Here is a 19,607-nt window from a genome sequence, read left to right on the forward strand (position 1 = left end):
AATATTACTTCAAATTCCATCCCAAATATATATACTATATTACAATATTATAACGTAACGAATATATAACATACAACTTAATTATAATTAATATGTAATTTATTATAATTATTTATGACTAAATATTTAATTTTAATTAAAATTTTAAATGATTTATATAAATTTCGTTCGGCTACAATATTTACTTCATTTTGTAAATAATAATAAAAACATAATATTATTAATAAAAAAAAAAAAAATGCTAAAACATATAAAATGTTTAACTTTTTAGTTTTATATGATTGCAAAAAACGAATATTGAAAAATAAAAAAAATATTGTATTGTAGTGAAATCAGTATTTTGATTCTTTTATTTATCATTTAAGTTATTAAACTAATATATTTATTTGTTAATTTACCATTAACATCTTTAGGCATGATCACTATATACATATTTAAAAAAAGTGCCTTTGTTTGGAAAAACCAGAAAATAGAAATTTTTAAAAATTACATATTAAAAAAACAAGAGATTCATTATTTCATGCGATTTGTAGTTTAATTTTAGTAATATATTTAATGGACAGTACGTTTTAATGACTATTCAAGCATATCATCTACATGTAACCCTTGGAATATATATTTTAGGTAATATAAATATTACGGTCAGGGATCCACTATGCAATAATCATGTAAACGTAAACGGAAACAAATTGGAACTAGTGGGAAAATTTAAAAACCTAGGAGATACCATAACACATAACATCAATGAGAAAATAAACTGGCGAAAAAGAACCGAGAACTTAATAAATCATTAATAACTACCCAAAACATATACAATAAAAAATGCCTATCGACAAAAACTAAAATCAGACATTACCAAACAGTAATTCTTCCAGAAATACAATACGCCAGCAAGACTTTCTTCGGACGATACAAAATTGGAGAAGTAGAAAGATCGGAAAGATACAAAGGAAGATAGTCAAAAAATGCATAAATAAGAAAAACATAGTTGAAGGACAGTGAAGGATAATCCCAAATCAAGAAGTATATAAAATAATAAACCCGCTAACAAATTTCTTCAGGAAAAAAAGAATTTCATTCTTGGGGCACCTACATAGAGTAGAAAACACCAGACTTGCAAACCAAATAATTAACTTATACTGGGAAAGAACAAAAAACCGAAATGGATAATGGAAGTCCGAAAAGATATGGAAGAGTTGAGAATCTCCAAAGAAGATCGAATTACAAAATATGGAAAATACGACAAACTAATTAAAACTAATATGATAACATTTGAACCTAAAATCAAAAAGAAATCCAACAGGGTGTATTCAGACGAGGACAGACACCAAAGATTAGAAGGCCTCAAAAAGATGTTGGCAAAAAGAAAAGAAACAAGAATAAAACGACTCATACGATTCGGAAATAAGAAGAACAGATTAAAAAATTGACTGGCCTAGAAATTGAACTAAAGTGATCCTACGAGGTCGTAAAAGCAACAAAAAAAAAACAAAACTGGCTTTAAAATGAAGTTTATTATTTGAAAATTTCTTCTATTAAAAAAATAAATATGAAAATATTTAGTATTCATACAATTAATAAAAATGGATCTATAAATCTCTCGACTTCCGTGGCAGAGTATCGTTGTTTCTGGCTTTCATCCGGTAGATTTTAGAATCGATTCCCGATCAGCTTGGCATTCTTTATACCCTATAAAATCCATATTGTTTTTTTCTCTCTCGATGATATAGCCACATAAACGTTTTGATCTACATCCAATTATAATAAGCAAATCAGATTTATAAGAAAAAATGAGGGATAAGGTAGTTTCCCAATATATTTATTACTTATTCGAGCGTTATACCGATATTTTTTTGCATACCATTATATATAAATATACTACTCTTATTAAAGTTCAGATATATTCGAACATAAAAATTATATCTTTATTATATTCAACGTAGGGATTGTCTGTCTAATGCACCTCATTTCTTTCAGAGTAGAGAATTCTAATTTATTACATTTGTACCTTATATACTTCGTAAATATAAGAAAAATTGAGATAGATAGTATAAAGCAACAATTTCTACAATAAAAAGTGGAAATATATTATATATATATATTTCCACTTATTTTCATTTATCAGGAAAAAAATTGAATTAAAAAAATTTCAATTAATAAAAATATATAATAATACGGAACTAATATTTTATTAAGCAATACATATTTTAAATTATTTAGACGTGACATCAATCATTTTTGACAAATATAAATTTTTAATTTAAAAGATTAATTATTATCCCCGATACGGTTCTATAGAACTTCTCTAATTTTGCTATAAAAAGTAGAAAAGACATAAATTCAGTATTTTCTACTTAGGCAAATTATTTTTATCACTGAAATGTTTAAATATTAAATAATAATAAAAATTAATACTTAAGAATATAATAATCAATATTTAACAATAAAAATAACATTAACATTTTATAATAATGACAATTTTTAACTGGAATAATAATATTATTTACAAAATTATTTTGATAAAAATGTGATTATAATTTGATGTATATTCGTGTGTGTGTATGTATGTGTGTGTGTGTATGCGCGCGCACCTGTATATGAATGTAATTTCAAATCAGATCTTAATATTACAAGTAGTAGTTTATAAACTTATAAACAAATTGTATTATGAAGTTGAAAGTAGGCCTCAATTACTGTATATAATACTTAAATAACGAAAGCACGTTTAAGTTTGAAAAATTATTTACAACGCTTCTTTTTTTTTTAATAATAACTTACATTCACAAATAACATACGTTTTTCCATCACCATTCTTTACAAATTTTAAGGCTTGGATTATTTAATTACATAAAATCCACTTTAGGATAATATTACATCAGTAAATTTTAATTTACTTTTATTTATTATATAATATACAAATATTTCTATTGCCATATAAAAATTAAATATTGTATAGTCAAATCTATATTAATTTTATATACTTTAGAGTATTAAAGAAACTTTTGTAGCAGAAGAACTAACTACCATTTTATATTGTATAAAGATTATTCGTTGTTCCACACCTTCTTTAGAAATTTCTGTTTACACTCAGTTCAAATGATGAAGTTCAGTAATATACTGACACGAAACAGTCTTCCTTAATATTTTTCAGAGCAATAATATTGACAAAATAAAAGATGAAAATAAATATTACGTAGTTACAGCAGTGAATAATATATTTAAATAATTTTAAAAAAATGATTCGATTTCATATTAGATTTGTTAAGTTCTGATTGTCTACTAGAAATTTTCCGACTTATCATAGATTTCTTACTAAATCGATATATTACATAAGAAGATATCGATTTAGTATTAAATTAATTTAAAACCAACATGTGAATAGGATTTTCTGAATTTATTATTTATTAGGAAATTATTATTTTGTTTAAAATACTATTTTATCAAAAAAGACTGATTATTATAATCCAAGCCTCTTTCTTATATTGCATTATTAATTATAATAAATGATCACTATGCATAAGTTAAAAAAAAAAAAGAAAAAAGACTGTACAAATTTATTATGATTTTTTTTAATTTAAAAATTATTTTTAATGTGGTGTGAAAAAATAGATGAAATATTTTTACATTGTCTTATAGATCTAATTTAAATGAATTATTGGAAGTTTTTTTGTTTTTTTCTTTAGTCACAACCGTCACACTTTACGCACAAAAAGATATTCTGAAAACTGTTGACCTTCCACACCCCCACCGTTGCTTGCAGCAACACGAAAACCGGCATTAAGAAGTCTAGTAACGGCTTGTACAGAATTTAATTTGCAATATCCGTTTAACGGAAACCGGATGACGTGTCTAGCATCGTGTTGGTTCCATGCTACACTAGATCTTGCATCCATCAACGCTTGATTAGTCTCAGGAAATACTTCGTCTAAAAGAGCTCTGTCACCCGATAACATTATTCTTTCACCGAGATCTGGACTGACATGAAGCGCTACGCATTCGTAACTTTCTCCGTGCGGTCTGTGGTCCTTTTCTGCATCACAGCCTCGTTGCCTCGGACTGGAAGCTGCTGGTATACTTGTAGTTATTGATGATGTACGATTCCTATCTCTATCTTTTTTCATCTGCTCTAATTGACGGCACATAGCTGAAAAAAAAAAAAAATAATAAAAAGACAATTAGTAAAGGATTAATTAGAAATTTGCAAATCGTTATAAAATTTTAATTCGTATACAAAAATACTTATAATTACCACCTTATAGTTTTATTTTTGTTTTTCCAATAAAAAAAAGATTCGTTTAGATTAATGAACAATTCAGATTTAAAAGAAGAATGTGCAAGAGAATTCTAGCTCTATAGATATGGTCAAATACAGACACGGGAAACGTATTTGGAAACTATATAAAAATGGAAAAAAGTGATTAAAAATAAAAAGCATGACTGGATAAAAATTAAATAAAAAATGAACACAGCAAGGATGCAACTTAACCTTTTCCTTCTATAATTAAGACATACAGGAAACCCCGGTAAAAATATAAGAAAAAGGATATATGTGTAACGATTAGGTATTGATATTAATGTAGCAGTGGAAAATGTACAGGACCTTAATGATTAATGAAAAATCTAATGTGAACACCTCATCGCTTCCTTGTACGCCTATTAAATTACATATACACATTTTTGCTGCACTTCATTAAAATTTATTTCGTTTGAAAGTGAGATGCAAACCTTTTATTCTTTAATAAAGTGGACAATTATCACATTTTTTGTGATAACCGTTTCAGCATTTTATATTAGGTTATATATTAATTTTGTTCTATGTCGCTCAAGTAGTAACTTTGTGAAAGTGAGAACGTGTCCGATCCGTAACCACAGACACAGCGGTTCGAATCCGATTTCATATAAGTATAACTTTTTTTTTTAAATTTAAATATATTGATTTATTAATAATTATTAACCTTCGATTGTAAAAAAAATTTACTGTAAATAATTTTTGTTTTTAGAGTTTTTTTAATCTTTTGATCACGGGTAAGAAAATGAACTATTAACGGTTTGTAATTTTAAGGAAGATAATAAATGAATAAATTTAAAAAGAAAAGGTTACACTTCAAAGGTTGGATCTTTTAAAATAATGCATTAAAAAAATTTTTTTTTCTTATTTATTTACTTAAATGGAAGTATTTTTTAAAAGCTAAACCACTCTTCAACAGTTAATCGACTTTTAATGTAAATAAAAACACTGGTTAGTTTGGTTTTGTTTCTTTATTAAAATTAAGGCAATGTGTGTTTAACTAATACAACATTTCAAGAATATGTAGAGCTGCCAACTTCGTTTTAGTTAAAGAAAGAAAAAAATTAGTAATTTTCTTTTCTCGTATTTATCTCATTTAATAAATTTTTGATTACTCTTTATCCAATTTTTATTCCTTTACTAGAAATATTTATCAATGAGCCGATTCCTCTCTATGATAAATAGTCTTTTGTTACTTAATAACTCAGAATGCACTACACAGAATAAAATAATGTTAAAAAAGAAAAAATTAAAACTTCTATTCTGGTAATTTTTTTTTAATTTACAATTTGGATGGTGGAATTTACTAAATATTTCAATTTAGAATTTTTTTTGTTGAAATTTTAAACTCGGATTCTTTTTCCCAACTTTCGGGAACAATTTTTTTGAAATTTATACATGGTGATAAATTTTAGTAAAAAATTCAAGATATAAAATTTCTAAAAAATTTTCATATGAAATTTTTTTTGTTTAAAATTTTGAGAATTCCTTTCCGACAATTTATATAACCTGAGAAAAATTAAGTAGTTCAACTTTTTGTGTTAAGTGCATAATTTGTTATCAGCGTAACAGAGAAAATTTTATTTGCAATTTTTTTTACATCGTTGTAAATATTATCAAAGAATAAAAAGAAAAGAATGTGACGAATAAAAATGTATAGTTTTGATTTTTAATATCAGAAAATAAGAAAATTTATCACATATATTCTATATGTTATTGCTGATTATATCCGATGACTGTAACTAAATTTCTTCATATAATCCCATGTAATACATCTCGTAATCCCACGTATACATTTCGTAAAAAATGTTCATATAAATAAAGATCTCATATAACCGATCACCTTTAATAAATGCTTATACGATATTATGATGACATTTAAATTTATAATAATGTTAATAATAATAATAGTAGTAGTAGTAGTAGTAGTAAAAGTAATAATTGGTTATTAAAATTAGGTCACTTGTTTAACGAACATATCTGACAACGGCGGACGAAGCCCGGGAGCAAGATCCTGGAATAAAATTGTCCGAACACGTCTGCATAGTGTGCTTATGAGGTAGCACACACAGTTCACGTTATTAATACATTCATTACAATACCATACTGTATTATAATATAATATTATATTATGTGTGTGTATATATATATATATATATTACTCATATACACACATAATCACCTTTTTGATACGGGTCTGGTAGTACTAACAATAAAGCTACCTCCAGGCAAACCAAGTCATTTTCAGTTAAACAACAATGATTAATACGTCATAACGTCCATACGTTAATTTTAATTAAATTATTATTACCCTTTAAACAGAAATAGTGTGGCGAGAGGCTCTAATTAATAACAAATTAATTAGTCTTCGTATTGCGAATTAACTTCCGTTTTGGATATATATATATATATATATATATATATATATATATACAGATTTTTAGATATGGGTTTTCGATGTTGATATAAATTCGCTGATTTTCATTTTATATAGTCCTAAATACATACCCCTATAAAATGTCGGTATATAAATAAACGTAATACAAAAATGAATAATATACGTAAAAGCGCGCGGTTACGGGTAGAGAATAACCCCTATTTGATTTCAGGCTGATCCTATAAATGTAATGTAAAACATTATTTATTATTATTATTATTATAGCATATTGCTATTATTAACATTAATCAAAATTATTATTCCTTAAAACCATTAATCTTTTGTGTAAAATATAAAAGTATAAACACACACAGACACCTGTATTATGGCCGCACTTTAAATAGAATATACTACATTTATTTATCATGACATATTATTTAAAATTTTATATCTTTATTTTTTTACAGCACGAGGGCGGTTCGGAAAGTTCTCACCCTAAGAAAACACAAGCATTTTTAAAATGTTTATTTTTTTAATTTATCAACGTAGTCATTTACCTTTCATTTCAATTTATTTAGATCAACGACTATACAACTTTTTAATACCTTCAGTATATTGCGATTTGTTCAACTGTGCAAAATTAGTGGGTATCTTAGCTTTGACTTAATAATTTGAAGTGAATCATCGTCCGGCAAACTATTTCTTTAGATTTGGGAAGAGGAAGTAACCGTTAGGTGCCAAATCTGGTGAATACGACGCATATGGAAGCATTTCGAAGCATAGATAATAGAGTTTTGATGCGACAACCAGAGAGACGTGTGTGAAATCTTATTATTTTGGTTGAGGAGCGCTTTATTTTTGACCGGATGTGGATGTTTAGCCTTAATAGCATCCTTCAATCTGTCCGTTAGTGAAACGTGATACTTTCCGGTGACGGTCTTGCTTTTGGCAAAATAGTCACCGTATCATATGAATATCAAAAAAGAGAAGCTATGATATATTTCTCCTGCAGATAGAACCGTTTACGTTTCTTTTAGAGCAATTTTACCTGTTCCCACCGATTATTTGAACTGCTAAATGATTTCTGGCGTGTAAAGGTAAATTTATGTTTGATCCACTATTATAAAACGTCGAAGAAACTCAGTGAATTCACCTTTAAATAAATCTAAATATCCTCCAGATTTGTTAAATCGAATGCGTTTTTCGTCGAAAGTTAATAAATTCGGCATCCACCGTGCGGAAAACTTTTTCATATCCAAAATATCGTGTATAATATAGAGGACATGGTCTTTCGAGATGTTTGTTGTTATCACTCATTTTTTTTTTTTTTTACTTGATGATATTACCACTTATGCGTGGGATATGGAAATGAAATTTTTTATCGTACGAAAAATGCCATGCCTGACCAGGATTCGAACCCGGGACTTCCGGATGAAAGGCCGAGATGCTACCACTCCGGCGCGGAGATCGACGGAGAGGATTTAATATGACATAGTGAATTTTTATTACAATTTCGTTGGTCGTAGCAGATTTTAGACCCGCAAGCGTGCATCATTTTGAATGGATGTACTACCACGTTTAAATTCAGCAACCTACTTTTTTTAACGTCGAAAACGATGGGGAAAATACATTAAACAGGAATCCAATTCTTTTTATACGTCCGTCGGGGTTAAACCTTTAAAAACAAAGTAATTTATAACAGTCTAAACCTCACTTTTATTCATTTCTCTGAAAATGTCAAATATTGCTTGCTTTTCTTGATCGCTACCATAAAGCAACTGGACGCACGTATCTGAAACGTTGCAGTACCCAATCAAAAGGATCGAACGTGGCAAATGTCATATTGAATTGCTCATACTTGCGCATCTCTGTGTTAGATCGAGAAGTTTTTCTACTGATACTGGTATTTAACAAATTATGCAAGATCTGTCAAATTAAATCATTTTGTTCGATTAACATACACAAAAAAAGATACAAAAAAATATGTATCTTTTTTTCAGAAAAGAACAAATAATATTGGCAGTGATGATTTTGAAGTGGAAGTCGGGAAAAGGATGTTTATGATACGGAAGAATAATCTATTAGAAATGATTTTACATCTATATATATATATATATATATATATATATATATATATATATTAGGTAGAATTTTCTGACAGATAAAAAAGGTTCATTCTACAACTTATTTGCCGTTAGATCCAACAGTGTAATAATGGATGTTACCGTAACCGACATTTTGTTTTTTTCTTGATCTGGCTACATAAGCTTGAAGCTTGCTTGTGGGAGATGGAAATAGAATTTCTGTAGCTATGAAAAAAATAACTACTACTACAATGGCCGGGATTCGAATCTGGGACCTCCGCATTAAAAACCGATACGCTACTATTCCACGCCGGATATCAGCTTCATCTATTTTGAGTCATTGACAAGTCTATTGTACCAAAATTGTTAAAAAAAATAATTGAGTTGTTTCATTTACATCATCAACCACATGTTTAACTACATAACCCAGAGTGCGGCGGATATATTAAACATTTTTTAAATAAAAAACGGCAGAACTTGGTTTCATAGTTAGCGGAGATCCATCGGTGTCAGTACGTCAAGGATATTCGTTTCATAAAGATTCATCATGCTGTTAATGATTTCTGGTTCTAATGAACTGACCAATGAAGTAGATTCAGAATATACAATTCAAATATACGTCATATAATTATTGAAATATACTATGAAGAAAAATTGAGCGAAAATTTATATGTATTATTTAATTTCGTAGCGTAAAGGAATAGTAGCGCTTTGTAGTAGAATTTGTTCATTTTATATCAAAGGCAAAACAAAAAAAACATGTATATTAAAAAAAATCAAGGAAGACAAACATAGAGGCTTTTAAAAATGTAATGACAGAAAGATATTAAAAAGAAAGAATATTTGGAGAAAGCGAATCTCGTACAATTAAAAGAATATTACCTATATTTTTAGATATCCCGGGTTAATTAATTTGGTTATAAAAAGAAATCGTAAATATGAAAATTTAAAAGAAAAAGATAATAATACACAAAATTTTCCCCTGCTTAGAAAACAGAATTTATAAGAAATAATCTTTCACAGGAATGTTGCATTAATCTGTTGCTTCAGATCTGTTACGCATTGTTATAGCTATACTATATGTATTTTTACCACATATATGCCTAATTTAATATTGGCGGGCGAACTATGTGAGCTGGCGCACAGTATACTGACGCGCTGATACAAGCATCACTCCCACCGTGCAGTTCACCCACCATAGCGGCGCTGTAACTCCACCACTCTCAGGCTCCAATAAAAGAGCGTGCATGAGAGTGATTCAATTCATTTTCAATTCACTCCAACTTCCGGCTTGAAGTTCCCTGGCCGGTTCAACATGGGGCCTTCCGGCGGATGCAACATCCCCGCCGGAGCAGCAGGCCTGGCCGGCCCGCCGAGGGAGCCGCTGGACACAGACGCTGTCTTTCCGCTCCAGGTCGCCGGGCTTCAATCGCCCTGGCCGGCGCATTCAGCAGCAGTAACCGGCCTAGCGTGGGATCGGGGAGAACCGCCTCGGCCGCGCCGGCAAAGGACAGTCGACGCCAACCCGACACTGCGGGGCTCTGGGGGCCACCACTGCCACGCTGTAGTGCGAACCCAACTGCCGCTAAGGGAAAGCCCGGTCTGACAATGGATGATATTTATATATATATATATATATATATATAGAGAGAGAGAGAGAGAGAGAGAGAGGGAGAGAGAGATAGAGAGAGAGAGAGAGCATTTGAGATACATCAGTTGTTTTCTTTCTCTGATAGTAATGATGTTTATTAAATATCCAATCCGTATGATAAACAATCTGAAAGTATTACAGAAAGATTCAGCTATACTTTAATGGGCTTTTTGTGCTGATATGTAACAGTAAATTCGGTTAGGTGAGAAAACAACACAAAACCACTTCATTCTTACTTTTACTAGTAAGCTTTCCATGAGATTCACTTTTATCTCATATCAGTTAGCCAACGAAAGCTTTAGTCTTCCTGGTGACAGAGTATATTGTAATTTATAATTTTTTAGTTAAGTTGTATTTACTTAGTAGTAGTGCCGAAGTTGTTAGGGCGATCAAGTTATCTGTGAAAATATAACTTCTGAGCTAAATTTTAATTACGTTAAAAATCTTGTTATTGTGTGAGTGCAAACTCTTAATAAGTCATTAAGTGTAGTTTTGTATGCAGAAAAAATGCGCTGGAAGATATCATTAAAGTATGAAATTTAAAATTGCTCAGATTTAAATGAAATTTTAAGAATTATCTCTCATAAAAAAGAACTTAAAATCCCATTTTAAAAATAAGATAATTATTCCTTTTTAATTTTTCTCTCATCTTATTTGTAGCCTTTCACTAAAATATAGCGGATTAAAATATATCTTACAAGAAAAACATCCTTGACGATAAATAGATTAATTTATCTTTTTATATTTTCATTGTAAGAAATAATATGTAGATAAAAATTTTATCAGTTTATAGTTGTTACATAAAACACTGAACGATCGTGTTTCGTTGGTCGGATTATTGAAAATCTAATCAAATTTCGATTAAAGAGATTATTTTACACACATGTACGCGTCTATGTGTAATTTTACAACTGAATTGATAGGAAATATAAAATTTATTCCTAAATTTTAATTAGATTTTCAATAATTTGACCAAACGAAACACGTTCAGTATTCTATGTAACAACTATAAATTTATAAAAGTTTAATGTGTATGCACGCACACAAAATATACGTATTTACCTTACAGACATTTTTTGTGTTTTGTTTAAATAATGATTTCAGGAATGAAGAAAAAGGAAAAACGTTTAAAACGAAGATCATCAAACAGTTTTTAATTACATCTTTTACTTTTATAACAGGGAGAAAATAAAAATTTAATGATTTATATATATATATAAATATATATAGTAAATATAAGGAAAAATATAGATTGATGAAAAAACATGATGAAGATTACATTTAGTTCAAAAACATTCATTAGGGACATATATATATATGATTAGATTGTTTTTTTAAGAACCAACAAATAACACTGGAGGAAAGAAATGATGATATAAAAAAAAAGAAATCATCAGGGCAGGTCGGCGACCATGGTGACCTCAGGATGTATCCCACGTCCTGCCGCAGGCCAAATTCTGGATGCCGCCAAGTGTCCTTGTCTCGCTATATAACACATAACACCTGTCCTTCCTCCGTATACTCATTAAGGTTGAGTAGGACCTGTGTGTAAAGCAAGAAGTCACCCTTGAGGCTGTTTTGTTCAAACCAGTACTTCAAGCCACAAGCAATATACAACCTTACTTTATTTAGTAACGACAAAACAAACTACATACATACACGTGCGTGCGCGTGTGTTATATATAGGTGAAAACCTTTTCATCCAATCGATATACTCTACATATGTTTCTAGTAAGAAAATTATTTGCAAAATATGGAATACAGTTAACGTTTTATTTCGTTTGTAACCTTTTAAATAAACCATTTACAGATCATTTTTGAAGAATATAAATGTTAAGGTAATTAAAATTATTGCTTATTTATATTCTTTATTGAAATATTTTTTAAATACCTAATATAAAACCTTGGAATCTAAGGTGAGCATCTTTGATTATTAAAATAAAATAAAAATCCGTTAGAATCAACCTAATAAATGTCATAATATCAAACACTTTTACTGATTTATTACTAAATAATAATATACAATTTAAATATTTTTTTATAATTTACATTTAATTATAAAAATTTATAATTTATCTGTCTTATGTTTTATTGGCTAGCTTAATCAATCATTATTATTGTTATTTAAAAAAAAAAATAAACATCTAATAAAAAATTCGTAATAAGTGAATTACGAAAATAGAATAATTATTTAGTAAAAATTAAGTTTTTAATTGTACTTTACTTGAAACCAAATCCAATGGTACATTAGATTATAATAATATGGGTTTTAATATTTTTTATATTTTTTTTTAGCTTGATGATAATCGCCACATAAGCTTGAAGCTTGTGCATTGGATATGGAAATGTAACCGTATGAGTAATGTCATGCCTGAACGGAATTCGAACCCAGGACCTCCCGATGAAAGACTGAGACGTTACCCCTCGAATATATATATAACTGTTATGTATAATAATTATATAATTTATAATTTCATTATAGGTTTTAATAATAATTATGAGATAATAATATGGGGGGGGGGGGCTTCTCATTAAACGTGAGTTTAATAAAGTTTTCTACCCGGAAAAGAAATCAACTCTTTCGATCGTATTTCAGTTTATATACCTTTCATTTATGTTATATATAAAGAAATAGAGATCAAAAATTTTTAAAACTTTTCATTAAAAAAAATTGCAAAAACAAAGTCGTACTAAAAAGTAAAAAATAATTTTGTTTTCAAGAAAATTACTTTTAAAAAGATGCACGACTAAAAAGAAAAGCGTAGGCGCGCTGTGATTATAGAGTGATTGTATATGAGTGAGCACCACACGCTTTTCTTTTTAGTCATACATAAATAGAACATTTTTTTAAAAGTAATTCTCTTGAAATTATTTTTTACTTTTTAGTACGAATTGTTTTGTTTATTATTATTATTTTTTTTTTTTGTTGAGAAAAGCAAGTTTATAAAAAAGTTATTTTTTAAATTTCATTTTAATTGTATAACTATTTGAACTGACAATTAAGTTTTTACTTTTAGTTGTTTTAGTTGTTTAGGAAACAAAAAAAATATTTAAATACAGTTTTATTCTATATTATAACCTGGATAATTACATTCTATTATTATAAATAAATCAGATGATTAGCGTACATAAATTTTAGATGGTAAATTTACACTAGTTATATTAAAATCCGCTGTAACAGCCACTTGATCTACTAATATTGAATCGACAGTCAAAACAATCGGATCGATAGCTATATCTTATCGATTCAGCTCCCTTCCTCAATATGATACCATTACATCATACACAGACATATTTTGAGTTTTAATTAACCACACAACCCAGGTATGGTCGACCTGAGACTGTACAAGATACTTCATTTACATTTATATATATCATCCTCTTTGAAGTAATACCTTACGTTAGTTCTGGAGGCTAAACAGGAAAAGAGATAGTGACATATAAAATATGCCAGTCTCCGTGTCGCGAGTGGCAGAGTTTTGCCTTTCATTAGGAGGTCTCGGGTTCTAATACCGGTCAGACATAGCGTTTTCAGGCGAAAAATTTTCATTTCATTTTATCCTCTAAATCAATACCTAACGGTGGTCCCGGAGAAGAAATAGAATATTATTTTCACCTGATTTAACGTCGCTGTGTAAAATTTCACCATTTTATGACGTCGGGAAATAATTTTAATTAAAGTTGCAAGATTTGAGGACACAGTTGAACCATTAAGTTAAAGAAAAGCACGTATAAACTCATAGATAACAAAAAGAAAAATGTTCGTAATTTACTTATCGTTTTTTACAATCTTAATTATACAGTTATACTGTACAGCAGTACGGTATACTGTATAGGAAGGTCGTTGTTCAGTATATAATTAAACAGACAAATGGCAACAACGGAAAACTATTTAATAGAGTAAACTGAAACTGTATGACGTTCGATTTAGCTCGCCTGACATACAAAATATCAGCTGTTTAACAAATTTTGTTTAAAAAAAATCTCTTTTGTTTATTTCAAAATGTTGGCTCCCTTTGAAAAGTGTACCGTGGAAGCACAACGTGCTTTGATAAGATTTTTATTTTTTAAAGGTATGAAACCGGCCAAAACTTACACGCGGTTGTTAAAAAATACGGATAAAAATACTATTCAATACGGATGAACAGTTTAAATTGGGCAGAACAAGTGTCACCGATTTTCATCGTAATGGAAAACCGGTGGAGGTTTCGACTGGTTCTGCAAAATCGCATTAATGATCTTATCTAAGAGGACATTTAAAAAATATATATGTATTTTAAATCATTGAAATTCGTAATACTCGTATCGACACTGTCCATCCCATTGTCCATATTAAGCTGAATTACCGTAAAACGTGTTCGAGATGGGTTCGGAGATAGTCGAACCAAAATCACACGCACTTGAATTCACATTCATATTCAGAACTTAATCGACGGTTTTAGCAGGAAATAATGTTTTTTTTTAGACGGCATAATAACTTATCATGAAACTCGAATTCATAAATCTGAGTTGAAATCTATTCGTCTGATTGTAGAATGGGAACATTAGAGTTGGCCAAGAAAAAATTCAGTACCTTTTTTTCGACCGGTAAAATGATACTAATTCTATTTTGAGTCTCTAAAGACTCGATTTATTAAGATTATTTGGAAAAACAATGTACAATCGACAACGAGTACTATTTTAACATGCCAGAAAATAGATTTAAACCCGCAATAAAGAGGAAACGTCCCGATTCTGTCTCAAAAGTCCTAATTATTCTTTTCGTACCTATACTTCTCAAAAGCTATTTAGAAATTGGGTGTGGAGGTGTTGCCGCATCCAACTTACCGTCCCGATCTCCTACCATTATATCTTTATGTTTGGTCCTTTCAAAGAGGTTTTGTGTAGCACAAACTTCGGCACCATTGAGCGGGTTATTAATACGGTATAAGAATGGCCCAAATAAATGAAGAATCCTTTACTACTAAAATAATAAAACTAAGAAAGATGAGGGAATTGCCTAAATACAGTCGGGAATTATTCTAGCGTTAAATTCATTGTCATTGAATAAATATTTTCAAATTTTTTAATTAATGAACCACCATCGTAATAAGGGAAAGTATACCTCTTTATTTTAGAGGTTTTGTGAAGATTTTGACGTTTCAAAATTTCCTTTAACCAAAAAATCTGTCGTGGATACCACATGAATTCCTTGTACGCCTATTAAATTACATATACGCATTTTTTTTAAATGAAAAGTACATAAAATTTTATTTCATTAATAACTTGTGATATTTTTTCATATTTTTTATTGTTATTATTGAATTATTATTTATCGTAAAAATTCTTTTACAATCAGATTTTAATGATTATTAACTAAAAAAGAAAGGAGATGAAGTCTGATTCGAACCGATGTGCCTTCCCTTATAAGATCCAAATATTTCATTATTTAACATTTTATTTGGCTTTAACTCTGGAACCAATGAAAATAAGTACCACTTATGATATCGTTGAAAAGCTCTCAATGAGGTCTTATTACTGCAGTTAAGAAAATGTTCAAAATCCATTTTTTTTTTAATTTTGTGCTTTTTGGACATTTTTGGTTTAGTCGTTTGCAATCAAAAGAGGAGGTGCACAACTAGATGTTACAACAGTTCTAAATCCAAAATTTTAACATCCTACGTCTAATCGTTTTTCAGTTAGGCGGGATACACACGTACGTACATACACATACATACCGTGCAGATGCCACGCAGAACTAGTCAAAATGAACTCAGGGATGGCCAAAATGAATATTTCTGTTGAAATCTTGAAACCAAAATTTTTCGCGATCTCAATACTTCCTTTACTTCGTACAAAGAAGTTAAAATGGAAGAAAAGAGAGAAATAAGGATTAGAGAAAGCTTATACATATTGGACAGAGAAGAAGCTGTAGAGAAATGAGAGAAAATGTCTGATTCCAACCATGTGTCTTCCCTTATAAGATATAAATATTTCATTAATTAAAATTTTATTTGATTATAATTCTGGAACCGATGAAAATTAGTACCACTTATTTTAAGGCTTATTACTGCAGTTATGAAAAATTCCAAAATCCAAATTTTGTTTTGGATTTTGTGTTTTTTTGGACATTTTTTGTTCAATCGTTTGCAATCAAAAGGGGAGATGTACAACAGATGTTACAACAGTTCTAAATCCAAAATTTCAACATCCTACGGCTAATCATTTTTGAGTTATTCGAGATACATATATACGTACGTTCAGATGTCGCACCGAAACTAGTAAAAATGGATTCAGGGATGGTCAAAAATGATATTTCCATTGAAATCTGAAAACTGAAATTATTTTCGATCACAAAACTTCCTTTACTTCATACAAGGAAGTAAAAATAGATTAATGTTCTATTAATACAAACATGTCTGTTTGTAGTTAATTAGGTGAAGAATAAATTAAGATAAACGAAAGAAAAATAAAGCGTTTTTTAAATTATTCAATAAATAAACATTTATGCAAATGAAAATTTAAAATTTGATATAAATATCCTGTTATAAATACCAAATTTAACCGTTAAATCAAGTAATTTTTTTGAAAAACGTACGTTTTTCTTGAAAGGAGATATTATAATTAATATTTAAATAAGGAGTTATGAATATAAGCTTTAAAATAAATATAATTATTGAAATCTATTCATCGTTACTAATTTATCAAATCTAGAGAAAAAACAGTCAACTTTTAATTCTGCATCATACGTTTGTATTTTAACAAAAACTCTGACTACAAAGTTGTTGTACTTTCCTGGCATCAGTTATTTATTCGTACATACTGGAAAAATAGTTATACAAAAAAAAAGTTACGTAAGATTTCTTTTTGGGTGGGGGTAATCTGTGATGAATGTTTATTGTAAAATTATCATTATACGTTTAGATATACCGAAAAAGTTTAAATATTAAAAAAATTGCTATTTTTTTCTGCTCTCCTATCTCCAAAATCAATTTTTTTAAAAATTACCTTCATAAAAGTTATATGCTATTTATTCAATATTTTTAAACGATTCTGTTTTAAATTATTTTTTTTTTTATTAAAGATTTCTTTTTTATACATAAATTTTCTCACAGAGTAATGAAGTGTCTAAAATTAAAAAAAATTGTATTCGAAATGAGAGAATTTCGATTCTAAATCTTATTTTGGTAATTATGACTTTCACCGGCTAGCCGGTCAAGCCATGCAATACTTTAACAGCTTTTCTTTGTTTAAAGAAAACCCCAGGGATTCTCGAGGAAATATAGTCTTTTAGGAGCTAGCTTGCGATGCATTGTTATAAATACTGAACTATTGTCAATTTATAAACCATTTAATCTTCAAATTATTCTTCAAATCATATCTCATTATATGACAAGGCTTATAATAATAACAATATTATAAATTTAATCTTCGGAGAATAATTATAATTTTTACACGACTGCCCAAAAAGGAGTGTAATTTGTTTAGGGTGTATGTATGTACGCTTGTTTGTTCAACCGTAGCTCAGCGGCCGAACCGATTTAGATGTATGACCTAGCATGAGAATCCTTACGTTACCGGGAGTGTCACAGGCTATATAAATATGTATGTATATATATATATATATATATATATATATATATATATATATATATAAAAAAACAATTATAAAAATTAAAAAATACGACTGTCAAAAAACAAAAAAACAAAATTTACATAAATAAATTGAGCTAAAAAGTGGCAATAAATCGAACTAAAAAGAAAGAAAACAAGGTATGGAAATAAAGAACTAAGCATCGTTATGCATTATTTAATTAAACAACATGAAAAGATGAACAATCAACTTTCAGACAGTTTTAATATGTTTAAATATATTTTTCATGTTGCAGAAATAGCATGCATTTAAGTTTGTCAAATAAGTTCTCATCAGGTCTTACATCGATAAGAAAATTTTGTCCTTCGACGAAAATACTTAAATGCAGTCGGGGGGAGCTCTTTAACATAGAATAATTACTATTCCGAGGTCTTTAAAATAGGACAATTAATATTCAAAGCCTCCTGACTGTGTAAAATATTTTCGTTGAGGGAAAAAATTCACTTATCGATGTAAGATCTGGTGAGAACTTAATCGTTAAGCAATCTTAAATGCCTGTTATTTCTACAACATGAAAAATACATTTAACAAATAACATTAAAAAAATACATTTAAACAAGTCAAAACTGTGAAAGTTGATTGGTCACCCGTAATTTTACTTAATTACATACTGCATTACGATGTCTAGTCCTTTCCATACCTTGTTTTCTTTTTTTTTAGTTCGATTTATTGTTGTTCTTTTTTCAAGTTTTTGGCAGTTGTGTTTTTAATTTTTAAATTCTTTCTAAAAATATCTGGAATTCTTTCAAAATTTAATTATTTTTAAACGAAATTTTAAATAGATACATATCTTGTTTTCACATATTTTAATTAGTTTTACAAGCAATTTAGTGTATCGATAAGAAAAAAATAAACAAAATACACTGAAGATCATAATGTAATAGATATATTATATACAGTAAAAAAATTTATTTCCGTTAAATATCAGAAATATAGCTTATTTTATTCATTATAGGCCTACTATGACACGAAATTTGTAATGTTTGTTTGAGAACATGTGTGTATATTCGCGTGTGTGAGTGATTGTGCGTACTATGTAGTCGGACGTGAAAATATTTTATTATGTTACACGTCTGTGGTGATTTTTAGCATGCACAATAATTATTCTCAATTTCATATTTAATATTTCGACTAAATAATAAACCAAAACAAATTTTAGAGTTATTTACTATATTACCATTTGTTTAAATAAATATGAAAGCTTTCAGTTTTTATAATTGTAATTGAAGTAGCCACAAGGTAGAAAATTTAAAAATCTTTATTCACATGCATGTGTTTTATATATGTATATATATATATATATATATATATTGCGTTTATATTTATTTTGAATAAACGAAATATTTGCGTAATAGTTACAGATTGAAAATTTTAGTTTGTCAGAAGTTGCGAAAATAATTATTGTAGGTCGTGGGGGTCGGTGATAGAGGGGGGGGGGATTGGACTAAAACAAAACAGGGTGGGAGAGATAGGAAAAGTGGAAGGGAGCGTAAAAGGGCGTGGAAGTGCAGAGGGGGGTCGCCGCGATCACAGCAGATTGCTCGCCGCGGGGGGTTCTCTTTTGAGCGGGGAAT

General features: G+C 28.9%; 1 protein-coding gene across 1 annotated transcript in view; it reads right to left on the reverse strand.

Moving 5' to 3' along the window:
- Window positions 1-3,592: 3,592 nt before the first annotated feature.
- twz (BTB/POZ domain-containing protein twz) overlaps window positions 3,593-19,607 on the reverse strand; it is a 381,095-nt gene continuing 365,080 nt past the window's right edge. The window contains exon 5 of the mRNA XM_075373596.1: window positions 3,593-4,144. Within this exon, the coding sequence (XP_075229711.1) occupies window positions 3,693-4,144 (452 nt within the window). The 3' untranslated portion in view covers window positions 3,593-3,692. The remainder of the gene's footprint in view (window positions 4,145-19,607) is intronic.

Source organism: Lycorma delicatula, chromosome 8, assembly GCF_047948215.1.
Source record: "Lycorma delicatula isolate Av1 chromosome 8, ASM4794821v1, whole genome shotgun sequence".
Classification (NCBI taxonomy): Eukaryota; Metazoa; Arthropoda; class Insecta; order Hemiptera; family Fulgoridae; genus Lycorma; species Lycorma delicatula.